Source organism: Sabethes cyaneus, chromosome 3, assembly GCF_943734655.1.
Source record: "Sabethes cyaneus chromosome 3, idSabCyanKW18_F2, whole genome shotgun sequence".
Taxonomy (NCBI): Eukaryota; Metazoa; Arthropoda; class Insecta; order Diptera; family Culicidae; genus Sabethes; species Sabethes cyaneus.
The window spans coordinates 59,511,484-59,531,614 of NC_071355.1; the positions used below are offsets into that span (position 1 = coordinate 59,511,484).

Consider the following 20,131-nt stretch of genomic DNA (forward strand, 5'->3'; position numbering starts at 1 on the left):
GGGTTTTATATTTCCGGCTAACCAACTTAAAGTCGTGGCGATTGCATACACTTCTAGATGCAGCACGTTGGCAGCCATCTTTCTGGCTTTTTAGACATCTAAGCTTATGATTTTCCCACACTGGCTTACGACGCGGCCGAACCTGGGGGTCGTGTAATATAAGCTCATGGATTTTGGCAATAAATCAAGCAACTAGATCATCAACATTAGTATAGCTGGCTAAAAAGGATCAATCAGCATTGCACAGTGCTTCTTTGATTGCATCAAAATCGCCTTTTCGGAAGACAAACGCATTGCAATAAAATTCATCATAAGATAGCGCACTGATAGGCTTGTCATATGTAACCATAACGGGAGAATGATGAGCCATTATTGCAGAGCTCGTCAAATGCAGTAGACACTGAGCAGGCTGGTAGCGCATGATTGCGATTTATGGTAGCGATTTTTCATGCGATTACTGTGGTTACCCGTAGCAACCCTGTTATGTATAGATTAAACTTGACAGTTTATCAGTTGATTTGTACAAGCCATTGCGAAAACAGTCAAGCAACTACGCTCGACGCTTTGTTCGTAATCGTACTGCCAGCTCCACCCGGAGCGAAGAAGTTGGACATCGTGAGACACTTCCTGTCCACTGGATATAGTCGATCCTGCATTTACAGAATCCTCTTCCTTCTGGAGAGAGCAGAGAGTAACGAACGGAATCCTGGTTCCGGCCGCCCTATGGTGCTACGCCGTAGGTGCTACCGTAAAGTACAGCTACAGAAGAAGTTGAAAAGGAAGACCTAGAGCAGGCTGGCCTCATCGTTTAGCGCCTCGGATCGGGAAGTCAGAGAAACTTGCCAAACGGTGAAAAAGTACTTGACCAAAATGAACGTTATTATGCGGAAGCATCAGTGTAGGTCGACCGTGTCAGAGTAGCAAGCAAGAAAGAGCAGCTGAAGCTACTTGTGAAAAACATTTTTCCGGCGCGACGTCGTGGTCATAATGCAAGACAAAACCTGATTGACGCTGGACGACAACGACTAGCAGGGATCCGGGTACTTTACGTCTCTCACGAAGAAAGTAAGCGTTGACGTCAAATATATCTTCCACTCCAAGTATCCGAAGTCCGCTATTCTTTTCTTTGGAAATTTTAGGAAAACCGCAAACGGAAGATCTACTCCAAAAATTTCGTGACCAAAACGGGTAGCAGCTGATCACCAAAGCCACGACAGGGCTTAAGAACATGAAGACATCCATCTTTTCATCAGCCATGGCTAAGGTTTCGGCTAACTACCGTAAGGCCGCCCGATTGAGCGTTGAAGCAGTTTTATAGAAGGCTTAAGAAAAGCAAAATTAGGAGGAGTACTGGGAGCACGGTTGATAATTGATGCGGCGTTCTAGATGCTCTAGTTATTTCGTAATTTGAATTGTATTTACGTTTCATGTCTACCTACCTACCTTGTCTACCAACGAAGTAGCAGCATTATAGCACCGTAAATTCAAAGAAGACAGCAACATTTTTCCAACAATATTGTAGATAATAACTAGTTCTATAAATGTCCCATATATTTTTTTAAATTTTGCTTGGCTCAATGTAACACTTTTACAGCTTTCAGCTAGTATCCTTTAGTTAATATTTTCAATACTTTCTTCTGGACAACGCTAGGTAATTATTTTTCGTTTAAAAACGATTGTTTAAAAACGTTTAAAAATGAAGCATAAAATTGAATGTCTAGTTTTGCTGCTCAATTTTGTTTGATTTTATAACAGAAAAAACAACTTACGATGAACATCGATATAATTAGCTACCTTTGAACGTTTTTAAGTAATTGTATATGTCGTTAAGGTCAATTTTATAGTCAATTAGTCCTGTCAACAGCACTTCATTTGCTATAGGTGCAAAGAGACTAATGTTGGCAATTCGTGTTTCTACTTAATTTCGCCCATCATTTTATGTGCATTAATGTAATAAAATTAAATGATTTAACGATGAAGATTTGAAGCATTACTTTCACTTGCAAAATATATTGATTACTAGCAGTCACTGACGCCATTAAATAATTTAGGTAAGTCTAATTAACGCACCCTAGCGATCTTGTGGTTGAATTAATATTAAAGTAGTTTCAAACCATTCCGTTTAAAGTGCAATAAAGTGAAATTGATGTTCTAAATAACTGACCGTACCTGCAGTTATTCACTTTCCAAGGTTTTTCATTACACTAGAAGGGTTTTCGAACGGTTAACCATTCTTTTGGTTGTAAAGTTATAAATGAAAAACGGTCATTGAAATTGAAATATAGTTAAAATTCTCTCGCCTTTTCAAGCTTAAATAGTCGAAATAAATATTATCTCTGTATAGTCATGTTTGAGAAATACTCGGTAAATACTTTTTTGTGCGTTTCTGATCTTTAAGAGCAAGTATCGTGCAGAATGATAAGACAAAACATATTTTTTGTCGGAAGAAAGCATTTTCGACAAATTGATTTCCAACTCTACGAACTATATTCTTGTCTCGAGTAAATTTGTCGCTTTTCGTCCGATTTGTTTCCCATTTTCTTTTGTTCTTGCGTGAACACTATTGTCCAACTGCTAGATATGAGATATATTAGGGAAAAAGAACTGATGATATTCACTATCAAGACATCAACTGACAAAATCTGTTTTGATGAAAGAAATGTTTAACGAATTACAATCTGCGACTGCGAGTAGCTTCATATAAAATATCGCAAACTATTACAAGTTACAGCAATTAAATTCCGAATCTGAAAACGCAATTAATTATAATGCTTATTCCACATCGAATAAATCATCATTCTCAATAAGCAGTTATTACCACTTCTAAGCAGTTCGAACCTAACACATGCTACTCTCACCCAAATCGAATCTCTCATCATGAAAAGTATAGAAAATGCAAACGCATCGCCAATTTTTTTCACCATTCGACTGAATCAGACTTTCCGCATTCCATATTGCTGCTTATCGGCTCCGTTTCGGTGAATTTACATTTTGCTGCGCGGCAGAAAAAAAATTCTCACTTCGATTACCAGCCCACTAAGAACCACTTCCCGTGTCGAGAAGCCCCATTCATGCATTGCTGGCAAGCACAACCGCCTGCCGAAGGGAAAACTTTCCGTGGGACGGGCTCGGTCTCGTCGGGCAATCGCACTGTAAGTACATTCCAGGAATCCGTATGCATCGATCGGGCCAGGAAGCGCAGCCAACCCGCACTTCCTGTCGGTGCAGCTGCTCCGGTCTGAAACTTGTTCGTTCCCACGAGGAGCGAGACCAGAAATTCAGGATTATTTCACCACCTGTTCTTGGCTGCGCAGGGCTTCTGATTCCTTTCATGGTGCGGGGGCATGCGTATTGGTGTTGGTGCCTGTCGGTTTTCGGTCGCTCATTGAGTAATTCACCGTTCGTTCAGAACGATTGATAGTTTTTCGACTGGTTCTTGTTCGCTCACTCCTTCTCGCTTTCTCTCTGTTGACATTCATATTCACTAACACTCGAACGGAGAAGCTGGTTCTGCACTGCAAGCAGCACATTTCTGTTGCTGTTTGTGTAGGTAGATTAATTTCCAGGCAACCTTGCTAGTTTCAGAGGATTTCTTTGGAGAAAAAATCTCATTGCTATATTTCAGTCTGCTGCAGCCGATTAACACACATAATTCAGAGCATAGGGAATGTACACTATCAATCTATCACTAGACACACTTTGTAGCAACATTTAGAAACACTATTGCAAGATAAAAACACAGCACAACTCACCTATTTTTATTTTCAATTGCTCCTCAACACGGACTTTGCGTGTGTCGTCAGCCATATTGAATCCATAACTAGACTGCGAATATGTGTACACAAAACTGCTGCTGCCGCTGCTGTTCCGAACAAATGGGCTGTGACTGGTGTGCGTGTGACCGCCGCTGTACGGATCAATTGCTTGCACTGATACTAAGACACTCATAGAAACTGACAGTACACTTTATTCATCGGAAATCTCGGAAAGTTATTTTTTCTTCTTCTCTTCGTCTCTTCGGGCGCACGTTCCAGCATACATCAACTAAGCGGTGCGATTCAGAAATATTTAATACCACTAACACCGAGTTCGACACTACCACATGAAGCAAGTAAGCACAATTGCACAACTAGTACGATTCTGGAGTCCGCTTTTTAGTGCTGTTCCACACAGAAAAAAAACAGGATGTTAGCTCTAGCTTTACGTTTCTATTAATTACTGCTTGAAGTCTGCTTGTTAACGATTGTAGTTTTTTAGAGCTTTCTTTACAGTCTCTTTTCAAATAACTTTCGTACCATCACACAACCCGTCTAGCGTGCAGTACCTTATAAGTCCTTAGTTTTCGATTAACATTCTATCACCGAACGTTGAAAAAATGTGCCATAACAATCTCTCTTAGCGTAGCTGCATATTACGGCCACCCCCACGCACGTCTACGTTCGGAATGAATTATCCATAAAACTGCATAAATTATTTCAAGCCTGGAACGGAAGAAAAAGTAAAACGAAATAATCATATTAGTATTCGGAGATTTTGAGCGGGTTTCGACTAGTCTACATACATACAGCATGAGTATAACACCTGGCGCGTTAGTGGGTGCGCCGTTTCAACACAACCTCCTGTCAGTCAGTATGATAATTTTAAAAACATAATCAAACTTCAAACGAGAGTGAATGCAAACACAACGCAGTGAACACACCACGCAACGATCTACGATCGCAAGCTTGTAGCTACAACACGCGAACGGAAAAAAATGCGACCAACGACGTCGCTAGTGGAACACAAACTGGTCAAACGTGACGAAGTCGACGACGATGACTGCACCGCTTTCTCGTGTATCGTTCGGTATCGCCTCGTCAACAATCGTAGTCGTTTGGGTAGAGCGTGAAAAAGGAAGTACCTGAGCTGAGCGCGATACTCAAACGACAACGACGACGACGACGCTCTACCCGCAGTAGACAGTGAATAAGAAGAACAATGCGACGGTAAAAGGAATACAGACCAGCAGCGGCTCGACAATATAAACGTACCGAAGGAACGCAGCGATGACGACCATTCCATTCATTCATGTAAATTCATTCATAGTTTTTTTTACGCAGGCGAGCACAGCACATTTGATTATCTCGGGTGGCGAATCACAACGTAACGCGGCGGAAAGGGTATAGAAAAGTAGAGCCGCGCATGAGACAGAAAGGGAAGAAGCACACGAGTGAAAGAGCACAACCGCATAAGAGCGAGTCGGGTCGACCGACGGTGATTGACAGACAGCAGAGACAGCTCATCGACCGACCGGATGGAGTTCAGGCAACCCTCTGGCTGGGTCCGCCGACTCAGATCCTCATTCACTATCAGGATATGCGCGAATTGGCTTCCATTGTCCTCGCATACCCCACGGCTCACCAAAGGAATGCCGTGTAGGGAGAGCGGTAGAGTGGGCAGGCAGCGGTTCTTTTATGCGACTGTTCAGGAAGTTTGAAAACGGGTAGTTGTGTGGTGGTAATGGAGTGGTGGAGGACAGGCAGATGGCGATTTTTTTTGTTTCGTTCTCTGTAGACAAGAAGTGCGACAAATGTATATCGTGATGAATGAGTGGACGGAATTCGTAGAGCCTGTTACGTGATGGCCTCTTTTCTGTTATTCAAGCAGCAGCGTATGAATTTATTCGCATGCGCATTGTTTGGTGGAAACGATTCAAACGACGTTCAGTTTGGGAATTTCCAATAGGCAAGCACATGTAAATCATTGAACAGAATTTCCTACTAGACTGAAGAAGAGTGTTCCTTTTCTCTTTTTCAGGCAGAATCAAAGGTCAAAGGGCAAGACAAGAAATAGTTTTCTGTTTCATTTTCTCCAAACATAAATAAATTCGCTTAGAACATAAATTTTCCGCTTAGATCTGTTTTCAGGTGAAGTACCCAATAAGGTTGTACGTAGTACAATACAAGAAACAAGGAAATTGGGGACTAAAGACTGGGGTTGATGATTGAAGAGATACGAAACATCCCTTGTATTAAGAACGTTAAGCATGAGGTAGACAAGAAACCTAACTAATTTAACAGCTCATTCAAACAAAAGCTGTGCTGTGCACAGGGCTGTCCTGCACTCAGTGCACCTATTTTTCTTATTTAACTGTAACACCTCAACCAAGCAAAATTCGAAAATGTTATGTATGAGGCATTTATAGAGTCAGTTATTATCCATAAGACTGCTGAACTAAGTATTGCTCTATCTCAAGTATTTACGGTGCACTCCCAGTTCAAACTGGGTGGTGCGCAAAGAGTGCTCTTTGTTCTTAAGGTTCTGAAAACATGAACAAAATTTTGCATTTTCGGTTTATTTATTTTCCACTGATTAAACTAGGCGACCCCTGATTAATCCGCTGCTCACCGTACTTGTACGTAGTGTTAATAAAACCGTCCAAATGAGCTGTTTCTCATGCAGTAAAAGCGTTCGGGATGCATTTGTTAGCAGCCAGAAAGCATGGGCCTTCGCAAAATAGATAGCTGGAAGCTTCAGCGGCGACGAAAAATGTCCAGAAATGTTGCAAACAAGCTAGGAATGTCGCCTACAATTTTGTGTGGAGCTAAAAAAACGAGCCGAGCTGATAGACCAAACAAGACCACCAGAACATAAAATCTAACATGGCGCCCAAATCATGATGGACCCAAAGAAAAAATTTATTCCATTTGAAAGTCCTGTTCTTCTTTACAGAACCATGCTATTTGTTAGTTTTTTCATTGCAAATTTAACAAATATCACATGATATAGGTTCAAAGGTTTGCTATAAATTCAACTTTTTTGCTATATTTTCAACTGTCAGGCCTCTTGACGAACGAGGGGTCCACTGTTTCGAGGTATTAAAAGTGTATGATTCCCGTACAGAGTGCACGCGACAGCGACGCGACACTGTTTTAAATGCGTAGCCCTGCTTCCGGCGAAAAAGAGCTGCGTATTTAAATGAATATGAGCGAAGTCGCGTCGCGTTGGTGTCGCGTGCACTCTGTAGGCACCTTAATTCTCAGTTTTAACCATTTTAAACCATCACGTACGAAAGTTTCACTATTTGAAGACCTGGTATCAGTAGTGACCCCGTTTCAATGAAAATTGCTCACTGTTAACTGATTTGTCTCCAATTTGATCACGCCAGTGTTCGTGCAAATCATTTCTTGGTATATGTAACCTTCGTCGACGGTTCTGATCTGTCACCAGACCATTTGGTGCCCTTGTTTCCCGTAGGAATATATTTGTTTATCCACTTCCTCCGCATTTCAGCTGCTGTTGTAAACTTTGATAGCTTCTCGAAAGACTTGATGCTGAGTTGATGGGAGGCACAGCTTCAGATGGTTCGTTTGGTGAGTACATCGGTTCGGTGATAACGATTTGGTTACAGTACTAATACCGTCAGTAAGTGTAGAATATGGCTGTTAACGATGTCTTCAGATTCGGCGAGAACAGTTAACAGAATCTCGTTCGTCCATCGCTTGCATCATACTTTTGACGGATCTCAGTATCCTTTCCCACATGTCACCCATGTGCGGAACGGCAACTGGGTTAAAATTTCAATATTGGCATTGGTATAGTATGCTGCATGTTCGCCTTTATCAAGTTGAATTTGCTTTGTATAATACGTATATCTGTGCCATTATCCAAAAGAATTTCTTTGTTGGCCCGTGTTGACGTATGAGGTGGTAGACTGCTGCGATTAGGATTATGCCGATAAACTATAAGTCAATTCTGACGACTTCCCGTTAGGAAGACGGACATAAGCTATAGTATGCTAGCTATAATTGACATTAGATATAGATATATAGACGCAAAGCCTAGTCGCCGTATGCCTTTCGGTAGCATTCCTTCCGTACTATGTCTTGCGTCGTGTTCCGTCCCCGCCAATTCTAGATGGATCGCCGTCACCATCAATCAACTAAACACTACGACGTACATTATTTTCGAAACACCGTCCAACAGGTATTTCAGCTAGTCTCTGAGAATCAACACCTACATTTGTAAATGGCCATTGATAGGGAACAAACTTCCGAACTAGAAGCGGTGTTCCACGAGAATTTCGAGATTGATCTTTCTACACACTCAAGTTTTCTGTACTCTGCAGATTAAAAAACTTAGACTGTTATTCAAGAACCGTTGTTTACCTTTTTCAACAGAAACCAATTAGTCACTCAGTACCTTAGTACCTTAATTATCTTTCCGGAGAACCATTGAATAACGTAAATCGAAAGATAAAACATTCGCCTTTACTTTTCTTCCTTCCAAGCGGAGCATATGCGACGCACCAATGCACAGTGGGAAAAATCGACCAAACAAACGGAACTTTTTGTTGCCGCTGTTTTTAAGAGGTAAAAAGTGACTTTGGTTATGTAAAAAATCACGAGAAATCGTTTGGAGATGGACTCAACGCGCGGAAATGACGGGAAGTAGCCTATTTTGCCCCATTTACCCCTTATCTTTAATAGTTTTGAAAGAATCATGTACAAACTCTCTCTAATTTGAGATTCTATGGCAAGGAAAAGAAGAAGAATGTTAGGAAAAAGGTATATGAACAATTTTATTTTAATACAACATAACCTAGAAGTCAGTTTTGCCCCATTTTACTCAAGGTTTTTGTACTACACGCAAAATGCCAATTCGATACTTTTACCAGATATTTTCAAGAAGGCATGCCTGTTGGGAAGGTTGAAACAGTCAAAAGATCGAACGACGATTAAGCTTTTCACAAAAATGTCGTGAACGGGAATGTTTTGCCTTGTTTTACCCTTCAACTTGTACTGAAATCCGAGAAAGTATTGCTAGGAAAACGAGCGACGGTAAAAGTGCTGTGATTTCGTTCAAATTTGGTGTGTTTTCGACTAGGAAAAATCTTAAACCCATACTTGTTTATTGGACGCTTTTCTGAATTAAGGTGGCTACAAAAATCAACAAAATAGGCTACTTCCTGTCATTTCCGCGCGTTGAGACCATCTCCAATCGATTTTTCGTGATTTTTTACATAAGAAAAGTCACTTTTTACCTCCTAAAAACAGCGGCAACAAAAAGCTCCGTTTTTTCGGTCAGTTCTGCCCACTGTGCAATGAGAGAAGTAAAGTTATGCAGGCTTGATTTATTCAGAGGAAACCATCTGGATTTTTCAATGATGTCTTCAATTTAATAATATTCATAACTCAACAGTGAAGTCAAACTGTACACATTATTTGAACAGTGCACTTTCCGCTCTTTGAATCTCGTTCTATCGAGACGGTATTTGTTAAACGGAAACTGTTCGTCTAATCAATTTTAGCAAAAACATAGTTTGTTCAAACATTTTTGCGCAGGACTACGTCTTTCAGGAAGGTAGCTGGTATAGGGTGTCATTCCAAAAAATCTTTTTCGAAAAGTGGTCAGGTTTTGAACGCAAATAGCTTAGTGGTTATCCGAACGATTTTCAATATTCTTACACCAGTCGATTGGAAAATTTTCTAAGAATTGGCCCATATGAAAAGAAGTATGGATTCTTGATGTTGAACTATTGAAAAATTGAAAATAATGAACCTATGTTTTACCAGAATTCTCGCTTCGTAATTGGTTGGAATATTGTTTACGATGATCTGATCATACTAATTTGATATCTGTGCTTGGGAAGTATGCCAAAACAAGTGACCAAGTCTTCTCATTTCAACAAGATTTCTTAACACCGCGATTAAACCTAGACCATTTTGATATCCTTGCTTGGGAAGTACGCCAGAAAGAGTGATAAAGCCCCCTCGCGCCAACAGATTTCTTACGAACGCGATTAAACCTAGTCCAATTTGATGTCTGTGTTAGGGAAGTGTGCCAGAAAAAATTACACAAGTTCGTTGTCCCAACAGATCGCAAATTCTTGACTGCGAGACGATTAAACCTAGGCGAATTAGATATCTGTGTTGGCAAAATGTGCTACAGCTGTAGTGTAGCTGTAGTGTAGTGTTATAATATGACTCTGTATGAATACGCATGCTTGCCGTTTCATTAGAAGTGTAGTGAAAAAATGTGCTGTTGATAAAATAGGATTGAATTGGTAAAATCCCTTCAATGTGGGGAACCATGCGTAATAAAAACAATCAGGTAAGGTAGCAGGAAAGCAATAGTTTGTGTTCTTGATTTTGTTAAATTGTTTCTAAATGCACATAGAAATAACTCTGAAATCTTTTGAGGAATGAACGTATGCAATGTTACTACTTTGATAAATGTTACATACAACGCATGTAGCATGTATATATGTTGCATATAGCATGTCTACATGAAGAATCGAATGATTACAAGCATGGATACACGCTACTATCACTACAAAAAGACTTACGTAGTCCTGCGTCACCTATATATGGGGTCGAGTCTTGTACACAACCCCTCTGATTTCATCGAATTAGTAGGCCCAGGGTTACAGAGGCTGCATTAACAAGTAAATGGTCGTGGATTCGGATCTTAGTAAAGTCAAGGCCATTCGAAGTCAAGGGACTTTAACATAGGTTACTTCTCAAGTCTCTCATTACTCTTTCTTCATGCTGGATTCTGCATTATTCGCGTAAAACCTCCTGAGAGTGAAAAATACGCTTATAGCTATAGCTATAGTACAAGTGTACTGATCAGAAGAACGTAATGGGTCCTCGCCAGCGATTACGATAATAGCACATAGTACTGGCTCAAGGAACGAGATAAGTAAAGTAGAGCTTTCAAGGAAGGGTAAACTCCAAAATAAATAGGCACGCATAAAATTAACCCATTATGGCCCGGTGTACCTTGAAATTATATTGAAACAAGTTGAATTGTAATGGGAGCAAATTATAACCGGATTTGAACGCACTTTTCTTCTAGACCTCCGTGATTCGCAGATATTGCATAAGCCTTCAACCACAAAGGCTCTTCCAACTTGGTGTAGGGTAACGAACTACGAAGCTAGAAGTATTGCTTCGAAAAACTCTCCCTAATCTAATTTTGCACTCTTTCCCCTTCACAACTGGTCCCTAACTCTAGGGATACTATGAAACCTTTGCTTTTATTACTTTCTTCTACCATTACCTCCGTCTATTGGAAAGACTAACGTTTTAAGAAATCGAAATAGTTTTTTTACCAATATTTATACAGTGTTAACAACAAACACGTTTACAAAAGGGGGCGATTTAAAAATCTATGGTACCATCCTAGTGAATGTTGCCGATAAGCATTCTGTTGATTGACATGTGTGCAGGGGGCCACCTAGAGTTATAAGAGGTTCTTATGTTTACGACACCATTCTTGAGAATGTTATTGGTGGTCGACCAATTTTAATGCAAGCATGAAAATAATTGTTCATTTTAATGCAAACAACATGACAGTAACCGTAAACGAGGTACCTAGGACATAATCTTCTACCACTAAATCAAACCCGTTTGACATTGTCAACTTTGTTGTAGATAATGCTTTACGATAATCAAACCATTTTTCTTTATCATAGAATTTGCCTGATTTTAACCTCGTTGGTAATAACCTGCTACATCAATTATTATACAATAACATCACTTAGACCAGACTCTAGACCTTCGAGTCCCACTTTGGGATGATGCGCAAAGAAAATTCGAACTATGGCAGAGAAGAAAACTGAACCAACCGCCGAAGAGAAAGCACCAACGGTATTGCCATTTGACCCGCGCCCGCCCGCTGTATGATTGATTGCTCCGACAACGGCTTCGCATACTGTACCCGAAGCGGTGCGGCCCCCTTATCATCGGCTGCAGCCATGTATGGTGTGAGGAAACGAGACAGATTTGCCTCGGACCGGAAACAAACCACGGAAACTGTCTTAATGAAGTCATCGCCGGCCGTTTGTTCAAACAAGCTGCGGAGGAACACTGCTCGCGGTGGTGCCTCCGTTTCTTTCGTCCCCGGCGAGGGTTTATTTATTTGACCGACCATCTGTTATCGGTTCCCCGCGATGCATCGGGCCGGCAACTTTTTGTGTGCCCTGCAAAGCTTCAAAAGAGCCAGCAGGCAGGCAGGCAGCAGAGAGAGCGTCTCGTCATAGTAGTGCATAGCGACTGACTGCGATCGACGACGGTTGCGCTGCGGTTTGATTTGTGTAACACAAACGGTGGTACCTACAGTGGAGCCAGCGCAAAAATAAACCATCGAAGCGGATGCAAAAATGTTGAACAAATGCAAATCCATTCATACTGTGACCGTTGGTTTTTTTTCTTCATATAGGGGAAAGTGACATAAGATATAGCGTACAGGACCTAGAAATGAGATTATAGGAGAAATAATTATTTTTAAAGAGACAAAAGGCTTAGCCTTAAAATGTTAGTAATCATTGCATTTTAAAACCCCGTTCTTTTTTATAGTAATTCATGGATGGGATATAGGGCACGGGAGGGTATTTTCAGCCCATTAAGCGATGGCATCTATTTTTTCGGCCAATGGCCTAGTTCTAGTGGTGGTTTTGACGTTCTTTGAATAAAAATAGTAGATTACTTACAGTCTTGAGAAAATAGTTATAACATATTAAAATTGTATGTCGGCAACCTTTTTTTATTGGCGAAAGAAGAGGCAAATAGGCTGAATTTAGAAACCTGTTGAAAATACCTTCCCGTGCCCTATTTAACTTTCCCGTGATTTGTTGAATTAACATTTTCGTATTTTATGACGGGTGATTTTTCACTAAACTTCACTAAGAAGGGAACCAAAAATTGAACTCACAACTTGGAAATCGCTTCCACGTCGTTTAAAAATCTACTATCTTGACGAATCTATTGAAACTCTTAAGGTTTACAGACTGAATCATTGTTTAGATCAAAACAAAAATACACTTCCACAAACTTAACGTGATAAACTATAGCTACGAATTCTGTATTTCGATTGGTTTGGCATTTTATTAAGCGCAGTCGTCTGAACCGGATGTTTTGCTCACAACGTACTGTGAAATCTAAGTTAAGAAAATATCCACATCTTAGAAACCCGGGCAATACCCAATAATGCTCAGCGTAAGCCAAATTCAATAGTTTAGCAATGAAGACAGCTTTTGAACAACTCAATTCATTAAAAAAACACCAAACAAAACTAAGCTTCGGTGCTACATTCCATTTTCGAAACTTGACCATCTGTTCTATTCGACAGACTTCGCAGCCTGTTAGATTACATGATAATTACGGTGCTAGTGCCACGATTCTAGTGACTCAAACACAGACTCTCTCAGCTGAGTTTCGAACTTACGACGACTGGATTGTTATTGATATTCTTTTATTCAAGCTGTCCATATTATGGGAGAAGGCTTATAAAAATTGATTACCAATCTTAACACGTGTCAAATCGATGATTCGATTTTTAATTAAGGGCAAACACGAAACTGTTGGAACAATTACGGCTGGCCATAACTTTTTTCTACTGGGTAGAAATTAACCAAATTTGACACCGTTTCTCTTTATGTTTATGTGTATTGTTTACGTCCTGTGAAATCCGTAGCTGTGTATTCAGCTTCGGCCGGCTCATATAAAAAATTCGGAGTTTAACCATCTCAAGAGTGTTGAGAAGGTTCAAGGATCGTTTGACATTGATTAAGAAACCAGGAGTAGATTGTAGGAAAACGGAGGGAAAGGTCTAGGCTAATTTTACACGAAATCCGAATATTTCAATACGGGTTGATCCCAAGAAGGTCAGCATTTTACAAAGCTACTTCCAAAAAGTCAAGAAAAAAGTTGAATTACATGCATATTAGGTTCAAAACTTCTCAAACCTCGATGAACACCAGAAAACTGTTGCCAAAGCCCGCGCTTCAAAGGTCTACACTGGGGTGTTGACCAGATGCAGCTGCTGTGTGATGGTTGCCAAAATCAAAGTTGACTTTCAAATCCTAGGACAGGAGTTTTCCACCGAAAAAGACATATTCAAAGTGGACGATCGTTTCAAAAAGAAGAAAATATCGAGATTCGCAGCGAGATACTCTCTCTCTCTCTCTCTCTCTCTCTCTCTCTCTCTCTCTCTCTCTCTCTCTCTCTCTCTCGCTGTCGCTCTCTCTTCTGAATCTTTCTCAGGATCTATCTTTCTTTCTCCTCCTCTTTCTCTTTATGTCTATTTCTCTGTCTATTTTTCTATCAATCTTTCTCTTTCTCTACAGCTTTATATTTCTTTTGATCTCTATTTCTTTATCTTTCTCTATTTGTCCATCTCTATCTTTTTCTATCTCTATTTTTCTCTATCTGTGTCTCTTTCTCTCTATTTTTCTATCCGTTTTTCTCTTTTTTTTTCTCTGTCCATATCTTTCTCTATGTCTATCATTCTCCATCGCTATTTTTCTCTAGCTCTCTCTTTCTCTTGTATGCTCCTAACTAACTTTCTTTATCTCTCTTTGGTTTTCATTTTTATTGCAGACATTTTAATTCCTCATTCGATTCTTTCTCTATTTCTTATTCTTTCTTTATATCTATCTATTTTTCTCTCTAGTTAGGCCATTACAAATCTATTTATATAAGAGGCTTATGTCTGTACCGAAAACCAGGTCTCTGACAAGACGTCAGACAAGAGGCTTATCAGTAACTAAAAACAGGTCCCTGACAGGACGCCAAGCTTTCATAGCAGTGGGTTGTACTCTCAGTTCTACTCACTGGTCGACTGCTGGACTGCTCGATTGCTTAACTGGTTGACTAGACTGCTCGACTGGACTGGTCGATTAGACTGCACGATTTGATTACTCGACTGGACTGCTTAACTGAACTGCTCGACTGAACTGTTCGATTCGACTGCTCAACTCAACTGCTTGATTGGAAAGATCGACTTGACTGCTTGACTGAATAGCTTGATTTAACTGCTCGAGTGGACTACATGACTCAACTACTCGATTCGACTGCTTGACACATTTGCTTGACTTACTACTCGACCCAACTGCTGGATTGAACTGCTGGGCTCAACTGCTTGTCTTAACTGTTTGATTCGACAGCTCGACTTAACTGCTCAATTCAACTGCTCGACTGGACTACTCGACTAAACTGCTCGATTCGACTGCACGAATGAACTGCTCGAGTCAACTGTTCGACTTAACCGCTTGACCCGACTGCTTGACTAAACCATTTGATTCGACTGCTCTACTAGACTACTCGATTCAACTGCTCGACTGCTCGATTCAACTGCTCGACTTGACTGCTCGACTCGACCACTTGATTCAATTGCTCGAGTCGACTGCTTGACTCAACTGCTCGACCGAACTGCTTGACTGAACAGCTGGATTTAACTGCTCAACTAGACTGCTCGACCCAACTGCTTGACTCGATTGCTTGATTCGACTGCTCGAGACCGGACCAAGTCGCGAAATTTAAAAAAATGAGTTAATGATAGCAAACGATCAAGAATTTTCTAAGTAACATTTTACTCTAATCAGAGAATCAGCCAGTAATTTTTATTCAGTTAAATAAAATCCAATACGACCATAAAAATTATTTGTTTCAGTTTCCGGCTATGACGCTTTTATGTACAACATCTTAGAGCTATATTATGCAATATAAGAACAAAGAGCAAAAAAAATGCTTTTTAATCATTCTTACTTAAAGTTTAAACGTGAAAACCATATCAATTCTTTCTTTTTTCACATACACGTTATTATTTTCAATGCAAAATCCTACAAAGAGGAAGGCTAGGCTTAGGCTGCAGAGCCCACCGGCAATTTTATTAAAAAAACTTACGCACATCATGGAAATTATTTTTTTGTCCCCCAATTTTTCAACCCAATTTCCAAGGGGGGTTGACAAAAACTTTAAAAATAATTTGCAATGGCCTTCCCCCTGTCTTTCTCCATCAACATCTTTTTCTACCCCTTCTTTCCATTCGTGGATAACTGTGGATATTGACTCAGCCCCCACCCCCTCCTCTATTAGTCCACGAAGACTTTTTTCTCTGAAAATTCAACAAACATAAATGCATGATGCTAAATGATGTTTTCAACTTGACTTATTCAGTAATTATTGAAAAATTTAAGGAAAAATCTTACGTAAAAGGACGCTGTAATAGCCATAGTATTCAGACTAATTCTTCTGTCCATAGTGGTCTTGTCTACTACGAAATATTAGCGACTACCCATTGCAGCTCGTCTTTCGCTTGACTATTCAGCTCAGTGAAGAGTATCACTGTCCAACCAGAATACTTCAGCTTAGCCGTTGACTTCAACACAACACAAGACCTTTCCGACATGCTTCGTAAAATTTTTTGAGAACAAAACCTTTTGGTATTACGTTGTCCATGTATTGGTGAGGCAAAATGCAATTCACATCCACAAGCGTGACCTAAATGGTAAATGATTCACGTGGCTGGTGAACAAATAAACAACCCAAGTAGCACACTTAAGGTCCATTTAGTTGAAGCAACCGAATTACGACTGAAATTGGTCATAATTCGGTTACTAGAACCAGGTTGCCACAACCGTAGGGATTATGGCTTTAGACGATAAAACTTAATTTTAGCTTAAAAACAAACACTGGTCAATGGTTTATGTCAAAATGTATAATTAACTTAATACTTCTCATTCTAATTTCTAATTTGTATGAAAAAAAAATTTCTCCGCGTGAACATTTTCCATATCCCCTCCCCTTCTTCGGTAGACAGTCGTGGACATTTTTATACCCTCTACCCCCCTCTAAACTGTCCATATGGTGTAGGGATGGCCCCTAATGGATGACAAGACCAAATTGACACTGGACAGCAACGACTGGCAGGGATTCATGTACTTTATCGCTCTCACCAAGGAAGTCTGCGTTGACGTCAAATTTATCTCCCACTCCAAGTATCCGTAGAAGATCCGCTATTCTTTCCTTTGGATATTGCGGTGAACGGGGAGATATACGGTACCACAAAGCCTCTCAACGTCCCCCAGCTGCGACCGGTAGAAAAATTTCAGACGAATTTCTTGCCTCAAACGAAAGATCTACTCCGAAAATTTCGTGACAAACATAGGGTAGCAGCTGATTATCAAAGCCACGAAAGGGCTGTCATAAATACTAAAGCGATATTACTAGTGAAGCGGAAATAAAAATTTGGGGCATTTCTTTAATTCACAGAAAAAACAATTCTTCCAAACAGTGGAACAGTGAATGACACAGAACAATATTCGCTTCTCTAATCCAGCAGCCATAGCCGATCGAAAAGTAATAGTTGGAAGCTGCGAAAAACATTTAAGTTGAAACAGTTAGTTTTCTCGCGAAATTTTGAATACATTACGTAATCATAAAACTTTCATTGCTCTACATCAGCCATGCGGTGGTATTTTGAGTATTTCCCACTAATATTACTTTCTAAGGACAGTAGCACAAGAGCTCTAAATATGGAAGTAATTTTTAGAAGAGATGCAATTTGTTCAAATTTAAGCAAATAACTTTTCTTTGAGATAACATTTTCTACTATATTGAAGATTATAAACAATTAAAAGGTCATGCTTTTATTTCTTATTTGATTCATCATAAAAATTATAAGGTCCTAGTCAGTCACGATGAGCCACTACGGATAACAGCCCCAAAATTTTCATTCTAAAATGAACTAGTCTCTCCCTTTTTTATCTAAATTAATACAATTTTAAGCCTCCCAGATGGCCTCGAGCTGCTACACTAGTCCAGCAAACCAATCATTGCATGTTGGAATCTCGACTGGGAGCGGCTTAATAGAGTCAAAAGGATCGTAGCACTATCCCCGCAATTGTTCTGCACTCTAACATCTAATTGACTGCGAAGTCTGTCACATAAAAACAGAAGGTCAAGTTCCGAATATAGCACCACCGGGCTTTGTTATGCTTTAATTGTAAAAATGACAAGACTATAAAACTTAGATGAATGAGCGCAAAATTAGACATCATGAGTTTTATTGGACTCTGAGTCAACTATTCTCCTATGAAAACTGGTCTGAAATATAAACGACGAATATGACAGACACAAGTAGCATTCGTTTTAGTGCACCATTTTAATTTATTTTATTTGGCGTAATTAGTCATTTCCTTGTAATTCCTTTGCACTTTATTTATTCTTGCAGTTGGCTTGTAATTAATGCAATATATTTTGATGATCAATTTTCAACACATGTAAACTTTGACAGCTGTGCTATTGGACAGTGTCTTAAATAATGCCCTAATATTGAATTTTAAATAATGCCTGAATATTGAAGTTTTTATTCAATTCCTTGATCATTATATTAATATCACCATCAAGGAAAGCTGGAGTAATATAAAAGAAAAAACAACGAACTCCAATCGAAAATATAACAACTCATGCATTCCCCAGCCCGATTTGAAACTCACTATTTGCTTACAGTTCAAAACTACATATTTAGCTGACGCTCAGCCTTCAACTTTTGTTTGCCGATGTTAATAGCGACAGTCGGTTCTACTCATATGCAGAACCGAACGGGCAATTTCCCCTACCGATGGCGCAACCCTGAAGACGGCCTGCTGTAGTGATATATAGTAGGTAGCAGTGAGTCATTAAACCGGGTTACAAATTCCGCTCCGGTGGTGCATGGCAACCGAACTAGTAGCAGTAGTAGCAGCAGCAGCCGACCGGAAGTCGCCTTTTGGCACACTCTGCTGCTATTTGCGATGTTTTATTGATTCTTTCCAGCTACACCTGTTCTATTGTATAGCTGAATGAACAGGAAAACGATCATTATTGAACAGAGAGGAAGCATAATGCGATAAATGCATTGTAAGTTAAACGAACTGCAGAATGGAAATTAAATTCAACATATGGAGCATAGAATTGGTGCAACTATGTTAATAAACTGATACCTTGTCATAAATTGTTTTAGCTGCAAGTTAATATACTTTCGTTCACTGACCCTTGGTTGAAACAAACCGACAAGCAGTTTGATGGGTTTTTTATTACTTTCCGATGAAATTGCTATGATAATTAAAGTGATTTATGTTATACTACCCAATAGCATCATAATCTAGTTTTTGATAGTACAAAGTAATAAAAATGCGGTTCAAAGCAACCGCTATTGCGTCATTACACTATACGCTATACGCTATACGACATATACTTTCCAAGACGATCGATGTCAAAAGACAAGACACTCCGTGAAAAACATATATTCAAATCTAATTACTAATTTGAGATTAAGATTGGAAACAATTTTACATTTTCTCTCAAGACTTCAGTAAACCAATAAGTCCATTGAAGCACGCACACTTACCTGTTTTTCAATGCCACTTTAAAACTTTGAATCGATTGCGAATTTTCTAGACGTAAATTGAACATTCCGAGTTATGCTGCTCAGCATATTCGACCATCGTTTGCAGCTCTGCGTTGATCTGTTATCTAGCAACACTGGTGGGTCAATTTACAGTACATAATTTCATTTCACCTTTAGAATTCTTTTCTTCCTTTTCTGAGTTCCTTCGAATGTTGCCCGAAACTACATGTAAAACGATTTCGCTTAAGCATTAACACCAACAGTTTGACAAAATTGCACAAAACACAGACAGTTCAAAGAATTACAGCTTTTTCACATTTAACATCGATTTTCTTCTCTTGCGGAGGGCTTCGCTTGAGTCTTGCATATTTTTTCATTACTTTTTCAGCCTCTTTCAGATTTTCTCGTCAGCTTACCACAGCGAATAGAACAAATTTTTCTTCCACAATTATTGCTTTCCATTATGGCTACACAGCAAAATCGACACCAAACACAACAAACACGTTCGTACAAGCGGAAAATAATAGAAGCAATGACAGACCGTTCAATTGCGAACTCCAAATCAGCCGAAGGCGAACGAAACTCGCGTTTTGTATGAATTAAAACATGGAGTCGTGTTTCGTGTTCGTACTAGCATAGCCGTCAGAGCCATCAGCAGAGCGCAGTGGCACTTCGTTACCTACACTTGTGCGAATGGTTTCGTTCCATTCATCTTTATACTGCGTGCGATGCTGTCCCATTCACTCACGTACACGGGTTTCGATTTCATCGTGCCGGTGGGTGAACGTGTGTGTGTATGTTAACTTTTCTTCTTGTGCGATGTTATCGGTTATTGCTCGATTATGCACTCTTATTTGGTTCGCTACAAATTGACTGAAAACGAAAGATTGTAAGAAAAGGGCATGAAACTTAAAATGAATTTGCATATTGAGTCAAATCAATAAGATTGGATAAGAGTCCAATTTACAAAATCTGT

At 39.7% G+C, this 20,131-nt stretch overlaps 1 protein-coding gene across 3 annotated transcripts in view; it reads right to left on the minus strand.

Moving 5' to 3' along the window:
* Positions 1–19,745, minus strand: part of LOC128744735 (GTPase-activating protein) — a 68,571-nt gene extending 48,826 nt beyond the window's left edge. The window contains exons 1-2 of one of the 3 annotated variants that reach the window (XM_053841938.1): positions 19,156–19,745; positions 3,753–4,481 (exon numbers count right to left, since the gene is read on the minus strand). In XM_053841938.1, coding sequence (XP_053697913.1) covers positions 3,753–3,948 — 196 coding nt within the window. In that variant the 5' untranslated portion in view covers positions 3,949–4,481; positions 19,156–19,745. Of the gene's footprint in view, positions 1–3,752; positions 4,482–4,561; positions 4,718–19,155 lie in introns of those variants that run through there. The other 2 variants (XM_053841941.1, XM_053841939.1) reach the window with 2 other exon arrangements.
* Between the last annotated feature and the right edge of the window lie 386 nt (positions 19,746–20,131).